Source organism: Nothoprocta perdicaria, unplaced genomic scaffold (genome assembly GCF_003342845.1).
Source record: "Nothoprocta perdicaria isolate Ctin4 unplaced genomic scaffold, notPer1 scaffold_119, whole genome shotgun sequence".
Taxonomy (NCBI): Eukaryota; Metazoa; Chordata; class Aves; order Tinamiformes; family Tinamidae; genus Nothoprocta; species Nothoprocta perdicaria.
The window spans coordinates 732,507-758,282 of record NW_020454305.1 but is presented as its reverse complement, the minus strand read 5'-3'; the positions used below and the strand labels follow the sequence as shown (position 1 = coordinate 758,282).

The 25,776-nt window shown below is 42.8% G+C and overlaps 1 protein-coding gene across 2 annotated transcripts; it reads left to right on the top strand.

Annotated features, from left to right (window-relative positions):
- The first annotated feature begins 681 nt into the window (after positions 1–681).
- On the top strand, positions 682–23,167 carry PANX2 (pannexin 2). Of its 2 annotated transcripts, none has more exons than XM_026053809.1 (3): positions 682–945; positions 18,010–19,461; positions 21,414–23,167. In XM_026053809.1, the coding sequence occupies exons 1-3, from the start codon at positions 720–722 to the stop codon at positions 21,782–21,784; spliced, it is 2,049 nt and encodes a 682-aa protein (XP_025909594.1). In that variant the 5' UTR covers positions 682–719; the 3' UTR covers positions 21,785–23,167. The 2 variants fall into 2 exon arrangements, with proteins under 2 accessions (XP_025909594.1, XP_025909595.1); XM_026053810.1 differs by having other exon boundaries at positions 746–945; positions 17,957–19,461.
- The last annotated feature ends 2,609 nt before the right edge of the window (positions 23,168–25,776 follow it).

The following is a 25,776-nucleotide window of genomic DNA, read 5'->3' as shown; positions in this document are numbered from 1 at the left end:
CGCGCGGGCGGCTCCTCCCGCCGCCGCCGCTGGAAGCGCTGCGGCGACGAGCGCCCGCCCCGAGCACGGAGCCGCTCTGTTACCTGGGCGGCTGCAGGGACCTGCCAGACCTCCCGCCTAAGTTGCCTTTTTTTCCTCCTCCCCTGCTCCTGCGGCTTCCGCTGTTGTTCACAAGCCACCGCTCCGCTCACCGTCCCTAGGAGCCGAGGAAGCCCGAGGCGCCAGGTAAATGCCCTCCTCCTTGTCTGCAGCCGTGTGGCGGTGGCAGCCCCAGCCGCTCTCCATTGCATGGCTGCTCCGCTCCTGTCATAGAGCATGAATCGCAAAGCCGCGGCTGCCTTTAACGGCACAGCTGCCACGGGTTAACTCCTCAGAGCGTCCTCCCCTCCTGGCATTGCTTCGCGGAGCTCTTCGGAGGCTGCGTTTTACCGCGGCGCTGCCCGCCCCGCGCTGGCCCGCGCGGTTCCCCGGCGCCCCGCAGCGCTACCGGGGCCTCTTCGCGGGGCCGGCGGGTCGGGGGGAGCCCCCGCAGAGGCCGCTGCCGCCCGCGGGGGCTGCGGTCGCCGCAGGAGCACCTTCCCCGCCGCGCACCCAAAGATGGTGCCGCTGCCGCAGCGCGGCCCCGCCGTTACCGTTGCCGTTGTCCCCGCAGGCCGGGCGGCCCGTGCCCGCAGCAAGCCGCGCAGCCCCGGGGCGGCCCGAGCCGCGCGCCGCCGCTTATGCAACACATCATCGATAACCACCCCGACATGGCCACGGCGCTGCTGGCGGGCGAGAAGCTGAAGGAGCTCATCCTGCCCGGGCAGCAGGATGACAAGGCGGGCGCGCTGGCGGCGCTGCTCCTCCAGCTGAAGCTCGAGCTGCCCTTCGACCGCGTGGTCACCATCGGCACCGTCCTCATCCCCATCCTGCTCGTCACGCTCGTCTTCACCAAGAACTTCGCCGGTAAGGGCAGCGCGCCGCCGATGGGATGGGATGGCATGGGATGGGAGACAACGCTCCCCAGCGGCCGCGGGGTGGGGAGCCGAGCCCTAACGGCCGCCACGCCCTAACGGCCGCCACGCCCTAACGGCCGCCACGCCCTAACGGCCGCCACGCCNGCCCTAACGGCCGCCACGCCCTAACGGCCGCCACGCCCTAACGGCCGCCACGCCCTAACGGCCGCCACGCCGAGGCCCGTGGCCCCTGCCCAGGGCAGTGCTGCTGCAGGGAGCTCTGTGGAGCGGTGTGGAGGGAATGGGGGAGGATTCCCCCGTCCCTGTGGGGAGCCGTGTGTCAGCAAGCCTGTGTGTCCTCATGTACCTTATCGGGGGCTCTTGCGCAGCTTCAGAGCTGGGCCAGGGTTCATCGTGAGCATTTAGCCTAATGTAGGTGAGTACAATGTACACATTTAGCCAGCCTGCTAGTAAAGGTGGGTGCTTTTATACAGACTGATGCAGCAGTTACATACAGGCACATACATAGCATGCCCTGTTGGGATAGGGGCAGTCACTGCTGTTTGTCACAGGCCTGTCTATTGCAGGCTCTTTTACACACACACACACACACACACACACACACACACACACACACACACACAAAGGCAGTTTGGTTGGCTGTGCCATCATGGAAAGAAGTTTTAAGTCTTGATGAACTCTGAAAATCAGCGAATTGCTAGGTCTGCTGACAGTTGTCAGGCAATACTCAAAACGAACAACCCTATGAAGTATCGACCCAATAGATGTAGCTACTAGGCTGTGACTGCATTTATTCAATTTACCATCAGGTGCCCTAATGTTCCATACTGAAGATCCTGATGAAATTACTAACATTTAAATGTGCAGGACTGACCTTGCGGACGTAGCCTGGTTAGTAGGAATTGGCAGTATTTAATAAGAATTCTAAATTCTTACTTGTGAGGTCTATCAAAGCCAGACTCTGGTTTCCCATGATTTAGGATTGTCTTCTAATGCTGGGTTGTCCTTGTTCTTGTTATGAAATATGATTTGACTACTTCTTGGAATGATGCTTATGCACAGAAGCTTGGTGGATTTCTTTTGTAATTATAATTTAAAAAAAAAAGAGGTATATAAAGTGTTTTAATTATAATTTATAGCTCAAAATCTTCAGCTACAATTAGTGGCAAGAGCCTCATTTTGTGGATGGTTATCTGGAGATGACTTAAAAGAGGGCAGATTTTCAGGGCATGCTGAGCTCAGTCTTCCTGAAAGCTGTGTTCTTACAGTGACGGCAAGTCAGGATACCAGGTCACTTTTATGGCTCTTCAGTGTAGAGTGTGAAAGTGTTTGGCTCCCTTATGCTTTTTTGTAGGAAAATAAACCAATAAAATGGCAACCCCTCAGAAGGTCCTGGGGGTGCATACTTCCAAATGCACTGTACAGGTTTGAATCTGCATTGAAAACTTTGGGCACAAGGAAGGCCATCCCTTTGAGAGTGTGTCTTTCCATGGTGTGGATTTCCTAACAAACGCTTTCAGGACTCACAGCAGGCCTGTCTCTCTGCGAACAAATCCTCAGAGGGTAGGTTGTGAAGGAAGCTGCAGGTCTGAGACTTGTTTATATGGATGTCCCCTCTGCAAGGCTCAACTATGACCCACACAGGCCTACAGGTTTTGCTCACAGCTTGCATTTGCCTACATTTCTGCATTTGGGTGTATTTTATGCCATGGAATACTACTTTCTAGCCTAACCTTGTGACTTCACATGTTCCAAATTTGTGTTTCAGAATGTGCTAAAAGAAAAATCTTTTAAGCCTGGCCACAAACTTCATATGCTAATTTGGCCCTAGAATTATGGAGCAGTAACCTATGATGTCCTGGCAGTTCAGAGCTCTACAGCTTTCGAAAAGCTGATGTTGAAAAACTGTAGGACCATGTTCTTCTCCCATATGGTGTCATGTGTTGTTCCAGGTCATCTAGAGTTGACAAAATATGACAAAAGATTTAAAAAAAAAATATGCAAGAAAAAAATGTAGTGGACAAGAGGATGTAATACAAACTCTACAAGGGACTGATGAAACCACGCAGATTCCTTTTTGAAGTGAAGTCAGAGCCCAAGATTAGGGACTTCAATCCAGCTTCCACTGAGTTAAAAAGCAAAACTCCTATTAATTTTAATGTTACCTGAAGCAGGTCATAGTATCAGTGTTAGCAAGATCCTATTTTCTCAGACTTCTCTGCTCAACTAAGCTTGTCCAGAGGCTCTGTTAAGTGGGATAGTAACAACAGTGCTGCTGACTGCAGGCTTGTTCCTCATCTACAGTGTGAGTTGTGTTTCACCTCTCCGCTGCCTCTGATCATTAAAGAATCTGATTTTGTTTTTTGCTCTGGATACAGCTCCCTCTGAGCAATTTAAGAAATACATATGAAAACTGTGAACTTTACTGGCAAAATCAAGTGCTTTTCCTACTGCTCCATTGGTTGCAAATAATGGAGTAGCTTCTCAAACTTTGTTTTGTGTTGTTGTGTAGATGTTTTCAGGAGAATAAAATAATGATGCTTATTATCTTCTGTAAATGATATCTAGTGCAAGGTATTTAAGCCACCAGACTACCACTAATCTGAAAACACCCCCCTTTCTGGCTTCTCTCCCATCTTCATAGAATCATAGAATCATAGAATGCCGAAGGTTGGAAGGGACCTCAGAGGTCATCTAGTCCAACCCCCCTGCTCACGCAGGGTCACCTAGAGCACGTGGCACAGGGCTGCATCCAAGCGGGTTTTAAAGATCTCCAAAGAAGGAGACTCCACAACCTCTCTGGGCAGCCTGTTCCAGTGCTTTGTCACCCTCACAGTGAAGAAATGCTTCCTTAAGTTCCTGTGGAACTTCCGATGCTTCAGTTTGAAGCCATTTCCTCTAGTCCTATCCCTGCCCACCACTGAAAAGAGGCCGCCCCCCTCCTCCTCACTGCCTCCCTTGAGGTATTTATACACGCTGATCAGGTCCCCCCTCAGCCTCCTCTTCTCCAGGCTGAAACCTTGTTGACAAAGCTCTTAGAATAATGTGTGTGTGTCACACAATATGAGAAGATGTTAGCATAGCCATCAAAAAGCAATGGTTTCTCACCAAACATTTTGCTGACCATCAAGATTCTGCATGAGTAGTGTGCAGAAGACATAAAGTTCCCTATAAATCCCATCTACCTTAGACTTTATGTAGTAAGATCAGTCTAGCTTAAAGAGTTTAATCAAAAACACCTGTAGGATGCAGTTGAACAAATGCATTAAAATCTTGTGTGCCCTGCACTGGCAGGGTGTAAAAGTAGCCTAATGCAGCACTAAACTTTCAGGCCTAGAGACTCTTAAGAAACATATATGAAAGCACACTTCACAATGCAGGAAAAAGAATGTGTTATGGTTTATTTAAGAGATGATAAACCATTAATGGTCATAAAGATTATGATATCTGTTGTGTAACTTGTTGTATGCTATAGCTCCCCTGCAGGTGAGGATAAAGTTATTTTATTACATTGCTTTAATTCCCTGGCCTAAGGGAATTAAACTTGTTTAGTTTAACATATTTGCTGTTCATGCAAGTGATTTGTTTGTGTTCATATATTTGAGTGCTCTGATCTTCACATCACCTTTGATGACCTTGATATTTTGTTTGAATAGTGACAGAAAATGCAAGACCTGTTTGTTTCGCAGGTACTGCCTGAGGCAAATTTTGATTTTTTTTTTTTTTTGAATAAATCATAACCTAGCTAAACTTCATACATTACAAAAGACTTTCAATAAGATATAGGACTTTTCTTCCATTACATGGACTTACAGTCTGACTTCATGCAAAAAAAAAAGCAGACTGTCATCTTTGGATCACTTTTGCTGGATCAAAGGATATGTAAGGTAATCAAAAGTTTATCAGGTGCGGAAATATTCTTTCCAAACTTCATTACTAGATGACAGTGTAGAGGGAAAGTGAAAGTCACTTGCTCCAGAGAGGGAAGTTCAGGCAACGTAGAGATCAGTAAGAGTTTTGATGGGGCCATCTGATGTCGGTGGGGCGGGGATTTGTCTCTGGCGGCTTAGATGTGTTTTTCTTGCACAGACCCTTCTGCAAAGTGGTGAATCCTGTCTTTCCTTGCACTCTCTGCACTTGCTTTCACAAGAAAAAGTCCCTTGGCTAACTTCTTCCACTACCATTACTGAGATTCTGTTCTGGATGGGTTTGGGGCTCAGCAATTGAAAGCACACGCACTGAGAGCAAAATCCACCCCTTAGTTCATTTAGGACAATTCACACTAACATCACACTAAAGCAAGACGACTACTTAGCAACTACCTGTGGAACGAGGCACCTACGTAGCAATTACTTACGAGAGGATACTTGCCAGCAGGACAGCGAGACCGATCATTCCCCCGCCGTGGACCAGAGGTGGCTGACAGGCTCCAAGCTTGCGGGCGTCCCCGCGGAGACAACGTAGGTCTCGGTTGGAAGTCTCTCTCCCCCCCGATCCACGATTATTTTTTATATCTGGCGCATCCCGCCACGTAGGGCCACCACGTGTCARGAGGCRTACCAGAGGGCGGGCAAAGCTCCACCTTTTTCGTTATCCAATTTTGCCCGGTGTGCGCMTGCGCGCCCACCAGTGGGGGTCTCTGGTCTCGTTATGAGGGTCCCGCCTTCATCATCTTCCTCTCCCTCGYCTCAGGTTTGACCTCCAAACKGGCTTAGAGGTCRGYTGTGTTTTGGTTGGCCCCATGCCTTCTGGCACGGCCGCCTCCAAATTCCTCAGTTGCTCCTCACCACCAGATAAGGCCCCTGTTTTCGCAGCTGCAGAGCTGCCTTCAAACTCCCTACAACCAGATAACAGGTTAGTTCTCAGCTTCACAGTAGTCTCAAGGCCTCTACAGATCATAAACAGGCTGTGAATCTTTCCTCCTCTTATACAGATTCCCAACTCCTTTTTCATGTTTTCCAAGCAAACTTGTGTGATTCCTAGCAATAAAGCTCCCAGAATGATAATTAAAATATATCCATGTGCCTTATTTCTACTGTGTATAAGATATTTCTGGAGTCACTTGGGAGCAGTAGTCAGCTTCCTCACACAAAGCCTGTATCCCAGAGGAGCATTGCAAGTGGTGGATGAATGAATGAATGAACGTTGTCTCTCTTTCCAAAATTCAGCACCACAACCCTTGGACAGACCTCATACAGAACTGCAACATCTTGTGTCTATGTCAGTTTGGGTAACATACTAAAATAAGGGTATGTTACTTTGAGGTAAGGTTTGGATATGTGATTTGTTGACTCCGTGGATGGATCTGTATTTAAATGGAATTTTTTTCCCAAAGTAATAGAGTCCCAAGTCAGGATTAGGTTGTAAGAAAACTCTCCAGTAGGGGTGTCCTTTTTGAGAATTACGATGTACGTAGGTGGCAGGCCCAAGGGTATTCTCTTGAGTTTTGTTATACTTTTTTTCTGAAGTTGCTACTTAAAGTTAAGGATAATATTCTTGTTAATTAAATATGAATACCAATGTATAGATGTTTAGATCTTTTCGAATGTTTGAATTTCTGCAGAACAGTTGTGTGATCTTAGTCCTATATCTAAAAGTCCTGTATATGTAGTTTTAAGCATCTGCCTGCAGCACTCGCATACATGGCCTTTCTGCAAGGTCTGTACTTTATGACTCCTCAGAGGCTTAATTTTTTGTATCTGAAGATTTTACATACAGATATCTTGCTGTTCCTAGGCTCTTTGAATAGTTATTTATACCTGTGCAAATCAAGAGTAAAATAAAACCAATAATGAACGGGGAGTTTTCCTTTTGACTTGTCGTTTTTGTTCTTGCATTTTAGCTGGGTTGGAGCCTGCTGGATTTTTCTCTTTCTTGTGATAAAGGTTGTGTGTTTGTTTGTTTTTCCAATTTCTTTTTAAAGAAATTCTTTATTTTCTTTCTGTGGCAAACTTGTTCCATATTTACTGAAAAATTATAAAATACCAAACTTGAATTCATGTTGGTAGTTGAGGCTCTAAGACATACTTTCAGTCCAGCTGTAGCAATGCTGAAAAACTGTTCTTAGGTTTGATGTTACAGTATCTGGAGATGGTCCCTGCTGGGGTAGTCTGTCTGTAGATCAGAAAAGACACATAATTTAAGACACAGCGCATCCATTTCCTCTTCCTTTCGTAGAGGCCTAGGATGCAGATTATTCGACAGTGACATTCATACTTAGTGTGAAGTAGATCGACTTTGAGTCCCATGTTTTTTGTTCATCCTTTCACCCACTCTACCCATTTTTACTATGGAACCTGTTCTGAGTAGGACCTTGCTGGATGTTTAATGCTTGTCTTCATCAACAAGTGCTGCTTTCTGTCCTCTCTGACCAGCAGCAATGTTACCAAAAGCAAGCGGCAGCCTTTTGTAGGGAAACTTCTCATGGTGAGTGCTGGGATTTCAGGAGACCTCTCAGCAGTCCACTAGAGTAAGAGATACTTGTCCTTCGTTATAAGACAGTTTATTTGCATTGTCTAACTTTTACTGTTTTAAATATTATTGCTCAGCATTGAGATGTGCTCAGAAACAACAGCATCAGCGATTTATGTGGGAGGTTTTCCTCAGAGGGACTAAAGAGAGGTGGGCATCACAGGAGAACATGCTTTGGTCTTCACGGTGCTGAAAGATGTGGTTACCCAGACTTCCCAGACTTTTGGGGCTGAGGTGACCAGTTGCAGAGATTGCTAAGTCGCAACCATCTCATACTGTGCTTTGTGCTTGTGCTTTCTCGTCGCTGTGAATCGTTCTCTCTGTATTGCAGTCATGTTCACTTTTCCCTCAGAAGCTAATACCAGCACTTCATAAAGTACCTCATTAAAATAGAGCAAAACACTCGAGATTTTCTACTTTAGTCAAAAGCCAAGCTTTGGCATAGTTATTTTGCTACCTTTTTAGAACAGTTCCTACAAAATATCAAAAAGTTGCTCATGAATACTATATTTCTATGTCTCTTAGCAGTTACGTAGCTCAACCTTCTACAACCTTCTGCTAGAAAAGTCTCAGGAGGATATAATGGAAGGAGACAGTAAGTTGAATGACTGATGAGTCAGTTAAAATTTTATGTTTTATTTCCCAATTTGTAATCATTGTGCATAAGCAATGCTTATTTCACTGTGTAGTGCAGTATATGCGTGCACTCAGTGTATTTTTACACATTTCATCTGATGTGTTGAGGATTTCTGTATAAAGTGGTGTTTTGTTTTGTATTCCTTTTTTTTTTGTTTATAATCAATATTTCTGTTTGAAGTTGTAGGCAGCATATTTACATATGTTCATTTGCCTGACTTACCTTGTTAAGTGGCTTTTGAGCTTATTTTCTGTTTTTTTTTTTCTTTCTAACTTCACTTAAAGCAGCCTATAGTAAGAAAGTGGAGATGATATTTTTTCAAATGATTATTGTTAGTGCTAAGAGCATAGGGTTGTATTTGCAAAAGGACAGTTAGGTGCAGAAACTGGTTTTGAGGTGAATATTGCTTGTGATATGAGAATCTATGGAGTTTCTAAGCATTTCACGTGTTTCAAAGGACTGACATTGTAGAAGCAGCCACAGGCTGGCTGTGGTTGAGCTGCTAGCTATTTACTCCGCTTGTGGAATTTTGCCACTTGCAGTTATCCAGTTCACTGTCAAATAAAAAAAGTAATCTTGAGGAAATGCATAAGCCTCATATTTGAAGTATTTCCCCTATAATTTCCAGAGATGATGGACATTTTCTGTCTTGAGTTCCAGTTTTCAAGAACTTAATTGATACTTAAGCTGCTGCTTCTTTTCATATATACTTTGGTGAACCTATCTGCACTATTAACACATCATCTCCAGTGTCAAATATGTGAAGACATCCAAAATGTGAATGAGGTTTATCTTAATACATATTTTCAAATCATTTAATTTGGAAATATGATCAGAAAACAAAAATGTTAAACTCTGCTTAATTCATTCATCTTAGGAAGCCTTGTGTAGTTAGTTTGAGACTTTTTTCAAAGTTACCCAGAAGAATTTTGAGGTCTTTTTGTCACAAGACTAGATAGAAATTAAGCATCCATGTTCTAGAAGAAACCTCAGTTTGTGTTATTCCTTAGAGCTGTGGAACACTTCAGGAAGAATCAGTGTCATCATGAAGTTCTTTGGGTTTTGCCAGCATTAAAAACGACTGCTGTGAGCACCTTCAGTAGGAATATGCACTCAGTTACAAAGTTAGGTTATTTCCCAGTGGACTGGCATGATTCTTGTGGAGGTTCCCTTTGTTTCATGTAATGATATAAGACTTATAAGAAAATACTGAAATGAATGCAGTATTTCCATCATAATGGACTTTGTACCAGTCCTATATTATACTCTTAGAACTGGCAAAACCAAAACTCAATATGATAGCAGTGTTTGGGAGGTGGTTTGTTTTTAACTCATAGGCATCCTATCTATCATACAGACCCTGAAGAAGTTAAGAAGAGCAGCCAAGCAGGCAGGTGCTGAGCTACGTGATACACTTCTGCAGCCTGGAGCTCAATGACTAAAGTGCCTTCCGGGCCACTTTAATTATATGCTTAAGTAATTATTTTTGCATTTTGGAGTTGAGATACCTTGTCTGCTGCAGGATTTCTAACCTCTTTCTGGAGGGTAGGAAACGTTCACAGTTTCCTGTGGACTCCCAGGAGTCCCTTCCTCTGGGGCCCCAGGAACCCTTGGGAGCCTGATTCTCATGGCTAGATGAAGCAAAGCATTTTAGCAAACCCATTTTCTTTCCACGTGGAAGAACCAGTTTCCAAAGAACAGTAGACCATTCAACTCTGACTCAAAATTAACTGTGCTATTAAAATAGTATAATTAATGAACCTGTTGCTTTATTTTTCTTCTTTTTTCATATGAAATTTTGGGGATACTCTATTTATGCCAGGAGGTACTTAGCACAATCCATGTTTATCATTTCCGGTCACTGAATAACACTGCAGTAGAACAAAGCTGCTGCTTCCTGTGTTGGTATTTTGCACTCAACCCTTGGATTAAGAAGCCACACTTGTCTGTGTATCATTAGTTTCTCTGAGTGTTCATCCATTCCACTTTGGCACCTACATGCTGTTGCAGTTTGTTCAAGGTGTTACTCTGGTCTGCGTTATCATGCTCTCCGAAAGCCTGTGTAGCTGTGTTGAGGTTCCATCACTAGAGGGGCATTTTGAATTGCCCCCAAATATTGTATTGATCTTTTGATGACATTGAAGCATTTATTTTCCTGCAAGATTGCTTTTGACCTCATAAAGAATATCTGTGTATCATCAAGATTCCACTGACCTCTTCTTATTAGGACTATTAATTGCAGAAGTAATTGTTATGCAGGTCTCTCTTATAGGGCTGCCCACGTAAATGAATTTCACTCTTTAGATTTTCATGAATGCATTTTTTTAAAATTCAGATCTAACCTTCCCTTTAATCTTATCATACTACAAAGCAATGTTATTACAGAAGCATACCTGAGGGCACCAATATTAGCAATTTCATTTCCTTCCAGGAGTTTTTTTTCCCCACAAAGCTCTGTTTAGCAGAGGAAGAAATGCTTGTAATGAGATTCAGCAGAACAGTTGAACATTATGTGAATAAATTCTCTTTCCAAAGACATTGCCACCGTATTGCGTGGGCATCATGCGATAGATATTAGCTCATTATTGAGGAGCTCATTCCTCTGTAGGAACAGCCCCAGGAATTTCACTTGGGTTTTTCTGCACCTTCTGCATAACAGTTGCCATTTCTAAAATAATCTCCTCCAAAAGACTTCAGCACAATGAGCCAAGCAGGAGTGGGTATCTTGCTTTCCTGAGGTAGGCTGGCAGGCACTTCAACATACTAGCTAATTCTAAAAGAGCTAATGTCTGTTACATACAATGATTATAGTCCTATAAGTATCTGTAAGGAAAGTGCATTACCAATTTAGTCGTTAATTACCTTTAGTTCAAGCAGCAGTTCTGCAAGGGAAAACCCTAAACTGTAAGAGTGGGATCTTCTACTGCTGCCCTTACACTGCCATTACCCATAGGGGTAACCAGGTACCTATCAGTCATTAAAACTGCTTATCCATATGTCATCCATTATTGAATATGGGCCATTAAAACTTACGAGCAGCAGTGATTTCCTGTCTCATTTTTTAGGGACTTTCTTTTTAAGATTTTTTTCTTAAACAGGACAAGTGGTTTCAGAAAGTGAGCAAAAAAGGCTATACCTTACCTTGTTGATCATGGAGAAATTTGTACCTTAGGAGGACTTCATGGGCATGGAACCTATATTCAGATTTGGAAAGAATATTCCCTAACAAAGGTAAAGGTATTGTCTTTTTATTTTGATAAAAGTAGTAACACTAAATAATTAGATTGCTAACTTAAGATTTAGTTTTGTGGATGCTTTATTTTCTTACTTATATGAGTAAACTCAGTGAGATAAATAGGACTGTATGACTACAATTGATGTACACAAGTAATTTCAGGAATCCATCCTCATGCTTCACTAATATTCTGACCTCTAAATATCCTATAAGTAAAATAGCTGAAATCAACCCATTAAATCAAGGGAGTTTTTCCTTTGGCTTTAAACTAATTTGGTTATTAGCGAGCATTTGTTAAAAGCACACCCAAAGGAGAGAGTTATATTTCTTTACGGAAGTTTCTGGCTGGGATGGAAAATCTGGTTACTCTTTAGATAACATTACACATTCGTAGACTACATTTTCAAGCTTAATAACATGGGGGTTTTTGTTCTGTTTTTCCAGAGAGAAGAGGATACAGAATATTCTTCTTTTCCCTTCGAAAATACTGAAATCGACTGAATAAATTACGTCTGTTTCTCAGAATAAACGGTTTTTGCTACCTGCTTTTTTGTGCGTTCTTTTTAGTACCCAAGGTGAATGCAGTGTGTATGGCCGATTGCTTGCACACCTGTGACACAATGTAGGCACAGAAGGGGGCAGGATTATTTTTGTCAAATAATATCATTTAATTCTGCTTTCTGAATGCTTCTCATTTATCTTGACAATTAGAAACTTGTGCTCAAGAGTCTAATGCTCTGCGTTTCAGCTTTAGCCACTGCATCTATGTACACCCGAATAAAAGAAATGTCTTTGTGGTAGCATCCCACATCTAAGGGAATTACACCGCTTTACTATGTAAAGTAAGGGCTTAATCTTTTATGAAGCTGAATGTTTTTGTTTCTTCCCAACTGCACTCCTTGCTCAACACCCTTGGTGTAGTCTACACATGGGTTTTTAGCTCTTTCGTTTTTCAAATATTTTTTCCTGAAAACTGGGTTCCTTTTTTCTTTTCTCTTTATTGTTAGGAAATAGTTCTATTACTCCTACATTATTGAATCATTGCTGAAGGATACTGAATTCATGTAATTTAGCCAGAAGATTAATAAGGTGTGCTTGCTTTTTCCAGGGTAAATTCTAAAAGCTGCAGGTCACGGGAGACATACACAATTCCTTATTATGCTTTATAGTTTGCTTTTGGTGAATGTACTTCATTTCATTGGGAATAGGGTAGGTGTCAATGGCTATTTGCCCCCTTTTCATAGGTGATCGTATATTGCTAATATGTTCCCTTATTACTTTTCAAGGTCTACTGAAAGCCTTTTAAATTTATTTTCCATATTTATTCAAAGACCATTTGATTACTGCTTGTAATAATATTTTAGAAGCTGGAGACTGAAACCCCTGCAGCACTGGTCCTTCAAAGAGAAATGCACGAGCTTAATTTTACACACTGTGAGTAACCCCATTGGCTTCAAAGGAACTGCCCAATGCATAAAGTCACTTAAGACTTCTAGGAACAAGGCTTTTTTTTTTTTTTTTTTTTTTTTAATACTGCTGAGCACTTAACAGAATATAACAATATAAAAGGGCACATGCATGAATGTTTGGGCTAGGTGAAATTCACTGTCTTTTCAAAACGGAACTTCGCAAAGAGAAAGATACACATCTACCAGCTAGACCTGGCAGTGTCTTCTCAATATACTATACACCAACTCATTTTTACCTTGCTAGCTTTTATGTATACCTATGTATATGGACAAATATAGCTGCATACAACCTCATTGGTGGACCTCTGTTCTGTTTAGAACAGAAGTTTTCAGATATTTCCACTGTTAACTCCATTTCCAGATCTGAGCTTGAGTTTTGCAGCTGACCTTTCATACAGGTTCCAGCCCCAGCCCTCAGCAGCCTCTTGCTCTGCTAAATGACACGGCGGTTGGAGACTGGGTGCTAAAAGGTCCCTGAGCTTGGAGGGGAACAGACAGTAGGTGCACAGGGTGTGTGTGCCAGCGCAGAGCCCACGGATCCTTCCCAGGGCCTTTACTTAAAGTTAGCAGCTTGGGCAGCTCAGCTGCTCCCCAACCATGTCCTCCTACCATTCCCATTTAGTGTACCCTTTGTGCCACAATATTCCCTGCAAATCTTTTTTTTTTTTTCCTCCACTTAAGTATGTCTGAGACTGATGGAATGAGATGGCACAGAACACGTTCTGGTAGAGCATATGAGGAAGCTTAGTGTTCACAGCATTTTAACTTTCTAAGTAACGTAACACAATTATATTACGCAACTCACCAGGTTCCCCCACGTGAGATTTCTTCCAGACTACTCATGACACTTGTGTTGAGGACTTGAGTTACTTATGTGCATAGGGAACTGGATAACATATATTCAGCTGATGTAATGTAGTTGTGATGGACTAACGGTATCAAAAAGGCCAGGTTTCCTGGTATGCCTCTTTATACCCAAGTCAGCATCAGGTAAAGGATAATATAGTTTTAAATATATTAATATCAAGGAGTTTTTTTTTTTTTTTTTTAATGGGGAAGTTATATTTGCATAACATGAGCACAGACTCACTTTGTCTCTAAAAAATTGCTCCAATGGAGCATTCCTGGGAATGGCAGTGACAGTAGGTAGTTATTACTAAAGGCAGGATTTGACCTTGAGTATTGTGATTTTGGTTTTTTCTCTGAACAGTTGTGTTGAAGTTGATCTGTTGGCCTATAGTAGGTGCATCTGTGTAGGCAGACCTAAGGGGGTATTTTCAGACTGTGAACCTGATGAGATTTTACTCTGAGCATCAGCACTGATCATCTTGCATTAGGCCATTACCCGTAATACAGAAGTACTTGGATCCTTAGTGTACCAGCTCCAGTAGGAATGGCAGATTCCTTTCGGGGCACACATGTACAATTCACAGATACATTTATGTCCCAAACCCTCTCTTCATTATTGTTTGCAACTAGCAAAAGATGATTTTGGAAGTTATGGCCTTGCTCTCCATTTTGCCGTAGGAATTTTTGTCTGGGCTCGCTAGACCTCAAGGAGAGTGGCGAGATGGATGTGCTTATGTGCTCAAATGCAGACAACTCTCAGAAGGAGACTAACCCCCTCGGCCATAACAATGTCCCCCAAGCTTTGCAAAAGCTTTCCTTGCAGCGTCCGACTCTATTGTCTTCTCCTATGCAGCTGAATAATTCTGCCATATGCAGTTAATCTGCTGGCCTTGCAAGGGGGCTAGCTGCATTTTGTGGAGCTGGAGTGATTATGTGAAAAACAAAGTTCTCAAATTGCTTTTAAGGATTCTCTGGGTGAAATATGAGTGCCCATATAAATGCTCTATATTCATGAATATGAAGTTAAAAGCAAATATTTTTTGTATGGCATGATCTGCTGTGCCTCTTTGAAACTAAATGTGGGTTAAGTAGGGCCTTTACCTAAGCAAGAGCTGCATGTGTGAGAACAACTGAAGATTTACTCCCCCATCCTCATCAGATCTTTGTGTTGAGATGCAGCTATAAGTTACTGCTGTCCTTCATAACAGTCAAAGTTAATTATTGACACAGTGCTTTTTCATTTAGGGGAGACAGGTCCATACTCTACTATGATAGAAGTTTGTTATGTTAAATGTTTGGTTAAATACATAGAAAAAAAGTGCTGCCACCACTTAGAAATATGCACAAAAAGTCGACGTTTTAAGTGGCAATTTAAACTAGGTTTAAATTTTAAACTAGGTTTAAGTAGGCAGCCTGGCTTGGCAGGTTCAGTAGTCAATGGAGAGCGAGGTGAAAGCTAAACCCGGCCTTGTCTTTGAATCATTTGCTGGAAAGGCTTTCTGGATAAATGAGCCTCCCAAAGATGACAGAGCTTCGTGAGTCGTGTCCTAGGCTGAGAAGCTGAAATCACCTATGAAGTAGCTTCAAAACCATTAAACGACAGAGAATTGGGCTCAAATATTTTAGAAAATATTGTTTAAGTAAAATTGCCTTGTAACCCACCCCCATCTCAACCAGTTCCACTGGCTTCACTATGGATGGAGTTTCATTTGAAGGATCTTGGGATTTTCATGGCTCATAAAGGGAATCATCAAAGAAAATAAAAGTGCAAATGAAACATTAGAGTAGCATCAATAGGTAACAAAACATTGACTAAGAACAGGACACCATGCTAATCCATCCCAATAAATTATATTTTTCTGACAACTTACCAGGCTAACAAACACACTTAACAGAGAAAAAATAAACAAGTTGCCACAAAATGACATTTATTTTCTTTGCTGGGCTTTCTTTGTAATCCTGGACAACACTATTTTTTGAAATAACCTTTAATTAACCTATTCAGCCCAAACTAAATGTGTATTTTACTCAGAAGCAGTGGAAAGAGACAGAGTGCAGAGTTAATCTCTAAGAAGTGATATGTCCAACATAAATATCAATGCTAAACTAAAATATTTTGATTTGTTTCCTGTGTTTATTTATAAGTATTTTTTGTTTGTTGCCATATATTTAATTTTTTTTTTCAGAAGTGAGCATTTCAGGCTTAGCATTTCAGGCCTCAGTGAAGAGAACTGATCAGTTTGATAGCAGCAACTTATACATGAATCCAAAAATAATCCATATGAACAATTTTTATGACCACTTCCATGCAGTCTTCCCAGATAGTTCCAGTGCTGAAATCTTAGGAGAAATGAACTCACATATGCCAAAGGAAACTTATTTTCATGTCAGCAGACTCTGGTAGGCATAGAGATCCACAATTCAAAATATTTCTGCTCATCAGAAACGCTCCAAGCTTCTTTGCCTCTTTTTGTTTTCTTCAGAGGGAAATATTTTCACATAGGTGTCTACTGTAGCCCTTGGGGAGCTGCACAGTAGCTCTTTGCCAGTAGGAGTTGATTTTTTCTTGCATGCCAGCAATGGCATGCATTTTTCTTCATGGCCAGCAATGGGACAGGTCACAATCACTGAAGACGACGAGTGTGTTTCCTTGTAACAGATGACTGTAAACATACAAAAATTAGACTAAATGAGAAGTTGTGTAAAATTAGATGCTTTAAGGGTCAAAGCTAGATCATTTTGCAGTAGTTTTTGAATTTATGGGACTTACCTTCCATTTTGCCTTGGATAATGTCCTTTATTGTAACAACTCTGTCCAAAATGGTTATATCATTAGAAAAGAATTTTCACTGAGTTACTCAAAAGAAAAAGTGACCTTTTTTTGTGGGTCTAGTAGCTTTTCAGATCACGGGTCAGGGAAGCAGGTCAGGGAATATGTTTATACCTTCACACTTCACCAAAGCACTAGTAAATGCATTGTTTGGTCCATTGGTTGGTCCAGTAGGGAGTTCTCTAATACCTCAAAAGGATTAGGGATTTTTATGCCTGTTTGTTAACATTATAGTTATTTTATCAAACGACTCTTTATTATTTATCTTAATGATTTGTATTATTAAGAGAACAGTTTTTTTCAATAGGCTGTTCTCGACCTGGATTATAGGCTGCCTCCAGAACTGGAACAGGCTTGATGTTCTTGGGCCACTCTAAATCCAAAAAGGAACCTGCCTCCTCCTACGGATCTCATATTAGGAAGTTTTTTTAAGATATACCAGAACCCTGTATCCCCCTTGTTCTACTTACCATTAAAATACAGTCTTCCTGTTGGGAAAGCATGTTCTGTTAATAGTTACTTTTATTTGAGCAGTTAACACCACTGCAGCTTCCCCAAGTTTTTCTACATTGCATGTTTACTGCTAGAAAAATATCATTACATAAGAACATAATACATCTACTGGGGAAAGACAAAATTATTTTTAGCCCAATATCCTGTCTCTGATAGCAGCAAAGAGCAAATGCTTAGGAAAGAGTATAAAAGTAGACAAGCATATGGTATTTCTTCCTTTGATAAACACTCCCACCTTCCAGCTGCCTCTGGCTTAAAGATGTCCTGAGAGAAAAGTTGCATCATTAATTGTGTTTTTAATAAGCCTTGCTATGCTTTTCCTTTCATTATCTTGTCTGATCACTTTCTGGATCCATAATACTTTATTCCATCATTTAATTGCGCACTGTGTAAAAAACAGTGCTATATATTTAAATATAAAATTAAATATTCACGGTTGACAAATGCAGTTAACAGACCCGGTTCTGTCTTGCTCTGTGACACTCCAATGTGGAAGTGTCAGCTGGGATTCACTAAATGTGTATGTGTCTAAAAGTTGCATTTTTTTCTACCTTATCAAACGAGCAGACTCTGTGAATAAGGATTAAACAACAAATAAGGATTAACCTGCCTGCAGCTACAGCTAACTATTTAGAAGAGCATTTAGCTGGGATGAGCCTTAAATTTCACTTAAAGGAGACTTTCAGTGCTTGCACTTGTTCTAACATAGCATTCACAGCCATCAAATAGCGGTTAAGAGCATCAGGACTCCTGGTTTCCCAGAGTTAGGCTGGAGTTTCTTGGGATGTTGTTTTAGGACAGGAAGCTACCCCCAAATATGTTATTTTCACTAGGCTTTCTAGCTCAGGTCCGTTATAAAAGTTCCAGGTAAATGTTTTGCCAGGAGCCAAGGCAGCTGCATGCAGGCTGAGCTGTCTGTTCAGTGTTGTGGGCTTAGCGGTCACGTAAAGGTACAATCAAATAAAATTGCTGTAATTTGAAATGTTTGTTTTCCAGAGCTCCTTTTGTAGATTAAATGCACAGCAGTGACTTTTCTCTCTGTTATACAGAGGAGCCAATATACTGTTATACCCCCCACAACTTCACCCGCGATCAAGCCTTGTATGCCAGAGGATATTGTTGGACAGAACTAAAAGATGCCCTGCCAGGAGTCGATGCCAGCCACTGGCCCTCCTTGTTTGAGCATAAGTTCCTACCTTATGCGCTGCTGGCTTTTGCTGGGATCATGTACATTCCAGCTCTGGGCTGGGAATTTCTGGCCTCCACGCGACTCACTTCCGAGCTTAATTTTTTGCTTCAGGAGATTGACAATTGTTACCACCGGGCAGCTGAAGGGCGGGCACCGAAAATAGAGAAACAAATTCAGTCCAAAGGCCCAGGCATCACCGAGAGAGAGAAGAGAGAAATTATTGAGAATGCAGAGAAAGAAAAAAGCCCTGAGCAGAACTTGTTTGAGAAATACCTGGAAAGAAGAGGACGAAGTAACTTCTTAGCTAAGCTTTATCTTGCCAGGCATTTATTCATCATCTTTCTGAGCATCATACCAATTACATACTTATCCACCTACTACGCTACACAGAAGCAGAATGAGTTTACGTGCGCCCTGGGAGAGCCTCCAGACAAAACCAGCAGTTCCAGGTTGCACATCAGAGTGAACTGCAAACTGCCGTCCGTCCAGCTCCAGCGCATTATTGCTGGCGTGGATATCGTTCTCCTTTGTTTCATGAACTTGATAATCCTCATCAATTTAATTCACCTCTTCATTTTTCGCAAGTCCAACTTCATATTCGATAAACTCAACAAAGTCGGAATCAAGACCAAGAAGCAGTGGCAGAAGTCCCAGTTTTGCGACATCAATATTTTGGCCATGTTTTGCAATGAAAATCGGGACCACATAAAATCCTTGAACCGCCTGGATTTCATTACCAACGAGAGCGACCTGATGTACGACAACGTGGTCCGGCAGCTGCTGGCGGCGCTGGCCCAGTCCAACCACGACGCGACGCCCACCATGCGCGACTCGGGCATCCAGACCATAGACCCAAGCGTCGACCCGGCGGACATCGACGCTAACGAGCAGCTCATCATTAAGAGACCGAGGAAGAAGATGAAGTGGATCCCGACTACCAACCCTCTCCCTCAGCCCTTCAAGGAGCAGCTGGCCATTATGAAGGTTGAAAACCATAAACCTGAGAAGCCTAAGCCTGTTAGGAGGAAAACTGCAACCGATAGCCTCATAGCGCCTCTGCTGGAGTCCACTGCCAAAACCTCCCAGCAGTCATCAGCCCATAAAGCCGAGTCCAACGCCATCCCAAGCACCAGCACTGAGAAAAAACACACGCGACACTTCTCCTTGGATGTTCATCCATATATACTCAGCAGTAAAAAGCCCAAGCCAGAGATTCAAGCCATGCCCTCAATGCCTACATCAAAAAGCCAAGAGGGTGGATTTATAAACCAGGAAGAAAATGTCATAGTACACGTCACCTCCTCTCTCAAAGGTACAGTACATCTCTCCAGCACAACCCCCACAGACCGTAACTTGCGTAGCGATCTGAACTCAAAGCTTATCTCACTGTTTGAACTACCTTACAAGGTTTGGGGATAGCTAATAATGTTAGGGCTTGTAGGCCTCAGAAGCAGTGGTTCTCCCTTTCCTAGTCCCTTTCTGAATATACCTTATATTAGTATAGGCAGTGTTAGAGGCAAAGCTGTGTCTGCTTTCCTGCCGCAGGAAACTTTCCCAGATTTTCACAACTTTCAACATGGTTGTGCCTTTGCCAAGGAAGTAAGGAGGGTTTGGCCTCCATGAAACCCTTCCTGCTCTACCAGCACCTAGAATATTTCAAATGTGCCTTAATTTCATGCCATATAGAAAATGCCATGGTAGATCAGACCTGGAAAGCCGCTTGTCCCAGTACTCTGGCCAGCAATAGCCACCTCTAAGGAATATGTAGAGACATTAAAAGCTGCCTGTGAAAAAATCCTCCTTGACTACCAGTTCTCAGGAGTTAGCCACTGTCTGTCACCTGAGCGATTTAAATTCAGATAATTTATGTTGTTTTTCACCCAGGAGACATTTTAAATTGCCCTTTGTCCCCTGTATGGACCCAAGAGTGGACGGTCCGAAGCGCGGGTGCTGGTTGGGATTCAGGAGTTGTGCTGTTCACTTCCTGCGTGGCCTCACAGGAGATACTCTTCCTGTGCCTCAGTTCCTGTGTGTACCTTGGAAATCATATCCCTTCTCGGCCTCAAAAGAGTACTCCAAATAGATAGATAGATAGATAGATAGATAGATAGATAGATAGATAGATAGATAGATAGAAAAGACTGTGAGATGGTAGGATGATGGGGTAAGACTTCATGCATGCAAGCACTGAGAACAGCAGCAGGTCAGAAGCTAAGCTGACAGACAGGTACCTTCATGTTTATCATTGTAAGCTACTGACATAAGAAAGAAGATCTATGCAGTTGAAGTTGCAGAAAGCTTTGTACGTACTTAAAGCAATGGCTCTCATCTCATTACAAGCTAAGACCTCCCTCTGGGCCTCGACAGACTGACAGCTACCGTCACCCCACTGCCCAGCAGAGAAGTGATTTGAGGTATAAAGTTTCTGTCACTTCCAAATCCTTATGCTCCCTTAGAGCCCTGCAACTCCCCGATGTGCATGTGAGCTGTTCTGCAGCGTTCCTTATCCAGTCACCTGCTCTGATTACAACTCCTCAAAACTACTGGGGTCTTCTGCTCTCAATTAACTTGATCTAAATTAGTGCTCAAATATTTTGCAGCAAGAGCAAAAAATAATTACTGTAGTTTTGGGGCTCTGTTAAGCTCCCCATCCCATTAAAAATATTCAGCTTTGCTTTTGAGTTAGACCAACATTACAATCCATCAGGTAAGGTAGAGCTGTAAATTCTGGAAAGAGACGTCAGTTAACTACGAATTGCTGAGTTCTTTCTAAAGACAAGTGGCTTACAGTATGTAACCACTATGTTTTCCCATCAAAAAACCACTTTTTTCTTTTTTTTTGGTATTGTGTGCATTTCAGCATTCACATTGTTTGCCAAAACATTAAATCATAATATTTATAAAACACCAGAACACAGAGGAGAAAAAAAATACTTTTCAGTTGCTTTCTGTTCACGTTATGAAAATACCATTCACATAAGGAAGCATGAGCATGCATAAAAAGAGAGTGAGATTCACCAACCTGTTTGTGATTTCTCCTGTTTCCCTGACTTTACAATCCTATTGTTATGAAACAGTCCTTTGGGATTCCTCAAAAGTCCCAAGAACATCCTTTTTTTTGGAGGGGGGGTATCTTCCTGCTCCCATTGAAATCAATGGCAAAACTGCCAATGGCTTTTTGGTTCAGGACACTGCTCTGAGATGGACTAGAAAGGATGGTGAGCGACCACCCGTCTTTTAACAGTGTATGTTACTTTCTTGTAGACCCCCCTCATCCTGCGAAGGAGATGCTGTACTCATCGGAGACGTGCAGGACAGTGCCTGCTGCTGGGGCTTTTGTCACCTGCAACCACAACCACATAGCCACCACCGCCGCCACGGCGAGTCTGCCTTTGAATCAAGTCAAGGCGGAGGCAGCGCCCGCGCTGAACTGCACCCCGAGCCACCCCTTGCTGCACATCAACACACTGTACGAGGACCACGAGGAAGAGGTTTCGAACATTATAGACAACGGCCTGCACTCCCCCGCCGACGCGGGGGCGATGCTCTCCCTCCCTGCCATCCCGACCCCAAAGCAGATCAGGTTGGCCCCATTCGATGAGCCCATGGCGATGGTGAGCTCGGTGGAGTACTGAGGAGCAGGGCCGGCCGCGGCGCCCAGCAATGCAACCCGCTGCATGAGAGCATGGAGAATCCCGCATACAGACTCTAGCTTTTGGTAATAACACCACACGGGTCTCCAGGATCCCGTCATGAGCACTGTCAGCCATCTGCCAAATAGAATAAAGCAAATCCGGTGGACGTACACCAAGGCAACCCTTAGTTCTAACTATAAACAATAGCTTCCTGGTCTAAATGGGAATTAGCACAACTTCTGAATGGTAGCAATCCGATGGCATGCCACAGTAACTCTAGTGAGCCTTTAAATCCTTCGTATTCAGAATCACTGATCGAAGTTGAAACAACATGGAGCTGAGGTGCATCTTCTGTTGTAATGGCAGCAGTTAAATAAGGTTTTTTTCCTAAGCAGAGGCAATTTTTTTTTTAATTCAACATTATGATAAAAGTTATATGCAAGCAACATTTCTGTTTCTTTCTTTAGCTCCCTTCTGTTCGGCTTGAGGGAGACCTAGCTTAAAGGGCCTTACTACCACCAGCATTTGAGTGCAAAGAGAACTGATGTACGTCAATCTCTTGCATTTATAAATGAGAATACCTGAGGTACGCCCTGCCCTTTAACAAGCTTATATGTTTGATGGAAGATGATGAAATGAAGAGTTTATTTTTTTAACTATATTTTACCATGGGAAAAAATTACTTTAATAACTTTTAAAATCAGGTGTTGCTTTTAACAAAATGGGTAGAAGAGTGTCATTGTAGCTGCTTATTTTTTCATAGTGTATTTATTAACCAGGTTAGAAACTTTCATGGGTGCTTCACTGATACGAAAAATCTTAAAAGGTTGTTACAAAATATGAAACCAGCAAAATTCTTCAAATAACACACAGTTAAAGAAGTCTACAAATTTAAGTCTGCAGACTTGGCTAGTCTCTTATGCAGCCAATACTTAAGGCCGTGGATTTCACTGAATTGACTCACCTACCTAAAGTTAAGCACATACCTACTGAAACGGCCGTGCTGGATGTAGACCCTAGTGCAGGCAGCCAGTGATCCTGCAGAATGTGCCGCCACTCTGATTCAATAGTTGCCTTCCTTGGCTCAAAGCACATCCTCACGCCCATCTTCCTACAACTTCAATATCTGTGATTTAATAGAGAACTCTAGTATAAATAAAAACAACTATTAAAAGTGTATCATGCAATAACCATTCTCAGCAAAATTATTGTGAAACAAAAGTGACTGTGTTAAAATAATATTCCTAGCTGCATTCAAAATTATGGACTGTGTGTGTTTGCTTCAAAATTATGTATAATGGTAGAAAAAATATGCAGCACAAATATGGGACTGGAATCTTGAATTTATTTTTAATTTATTACCTCAGACATGGATATATGATACCAGTATTTAATGAAAATAGCACTGAAAATAAATACATATTATTCTGAATATTTTAATGTGTGCTACTTCCTAGCTTAATTACCTACAGCAAGTGGAATTCTATTACTAGCAGTAGATGGGACATATAAAACCACCGTTCCCCCTTATGTTCTTTCAGTTATGCCTGACCTTTTTGGCCAAAAAAGCCAAGAACCACAAGGACAGTGAAGGATGGGCTCGCAATTCTGGGAGGGAACAACTGGAGGATGTGACTTCACAGGGCAAGTGCAGGATCCTGCACCTGGGGAGGAATAACCCTGGATAGCAGTACAGATTATGGGTTGACCTGCTCGAGAGCAGCCCTGCAGAGCAGGACCTGGCCATCATGGTGGATGACAAGTTGACCATGAGGCAGCAGTGTGCCCTGGTGGCCAAGAAGGCCAGCGGGATCCTGGGGTGCATTAAGAAGAGCATCTCCAGCAGGTCGAGAGAGATGATCGTCCCCCTCTACTCAGCCCTGGTGAGGCCACATCTGGAGTACTGCGTCCAGTTCTGGGCTCCCCAGGACAAGAGGGATGTGGAGCTGCTGGAGAGAGTCCAGCGCAGGGCTACTAGGATGATCAGAGGCCTGGAACATCTGCCATATGAGGAAAGGCTGAGAGAGCTGGGTCTGTTCAGCCTGGAGAAGAGGAGGCTGAGGGGGGACCTGATCAGCGTGTATAAATACCTCAAGGGAGGCAGTGAGGAGGAGGGGGCCGGCCTCTTTTCAGTGGTGGACAGTGATAGGCCTAGAGGAAACAGCCACAAACTGAAGCACTAAAAGTTCCACAGGAACTTGAGAAAACATTTCTTAACAGTGAGGGTGACAGAGTCCTGGGACAGGCTGCCCAGAGAGGTTGTGGAGTCTCCTTCTCTGGAGATGTTCCAAACCTGCTTGGATGCAGCCCTGTGCTCTAGGTGACCCTGTGTGAGCAGGGCGGTTGGACTGGACAATCTCTAGAGGTCCCTTCCAACCTTAAGGGTTCTGTGATTCCATAACTTGCAGGGGCGTCCATGGTGCCTGGGTGGGTTGGGAGCTCAAGTGGCCAGGCAGCTCTGCCCTGGAGCTGGGAGAGCCCTCTGAGTGACACAGCCCTGGCACGGGCGAAGTCTTGATCTTCTTGTAAGCTGCCTATGGCTCAAGGGCTGCAGTCCGAGCTCCCTTCTGACCCATTAGAGTGCCAATTCCAGGGCGTTTGGCATCACTGTTCCCTGCGTACATGACTTCCTTAGCAGTGGATAAAGCAGTGTGAAGTTTTTAAGCTATAAATAAGCACTTACTTAGCCAGGGCCTAATTCTACCCGTTGTACACTACATTTCTCTAGCTAGAGACTCCCAGAGCGCAACGTGACCCACGAGACGACCACGAGGCCTTGGCTCTCCCTCCTGAGCGTAACTGCCACCCGCTCAGGTTCATTTGACATCAGCAGCACATCAAGACTTCAGAGTACAACTGAATGTACTACCACATATTGTCCACACAGATATGCAATTCTGTAGTTGGAACTTAGGGTTTTTTCAGGCAAATTAAAACCATTATAGCTCAGTACTTCTTAAATGCCTGTAACATTTTTGAAAAATTATGGAAAATTGTCTCAAGGAAATCAGGAACCCATAAATAAAACCAATGAAAGAATAGGGCCCCGAGGCCAGATCGAAAGAGATGCAAATGTTTTATGCCACTGTAGTTTCAAGAGCTTCAAGCCAGTGTGGCAAATTTCTTCCTGTTTGCCATAGCTCAAATGTCAACGTTACACAGACATGAAGCAATTTTAGGGGTTGCCTCTTTGCTCTTCACTTGGTTTTCTTACACTGAACAAAAAGTCACCATGCTGACCTGTAGCTGAAGTTATTTACCAATATATGCATCACTACCAAGTTTGAAAAGGGCAAGGATCCAAACTTCGGTTTGTAGTACTTTAAAAAGAGCTACATTCAGTGAGGACCTTCATGACTCAAAAAATGGATTCTTGGGCAGAAACATATACCAAGACAGGATGAGTGTTTCCTGGGGATGATTGTCCGCTAAAGATGCACATGCCCCTCCTTCATTCAGGATGAAAACTGCATGGACATCCTGTCATTCTCAGTAACATTCCTGAGTTCTACTCGTTTAGGACCTGCTGGTACTTTTTTACCAATCAGTATCAATTAGACTAGACTGACCTAAAAAAAGAAAGAAAAGCAGGTAGTTCTTCGACCCTGGGAAAAAATCAGGGAACAAACTGAAGTTTGAGAATTACTCTTTTACTTACTTTTCCATGCTGTGTTTCAGGATTTTTGCAGCATCATCTTTCACAAGTTGGAAGCTGTGGATATATGATGTACAAAGTTGGGAATAATTGCACACCATCTACTTGATAAAGGCAGGATGGTGGTCTAGGCATAACACTTAAAAGAACAAGCAAGCAGAGAGCGAATGCAACTGAGTCTTGGCTAATGTGGTTAGATATCACTGCTGAAGGCACATAGCAAACACCATCTCCCTGGAAGGCTGAAAGGAAAATGTCTGGGTCTTTCTCAGAGGAAATTATCTGAACTAATGACCAAAATAATGGGAAAATGCAGTCCCATTTAAAGATACCTCCT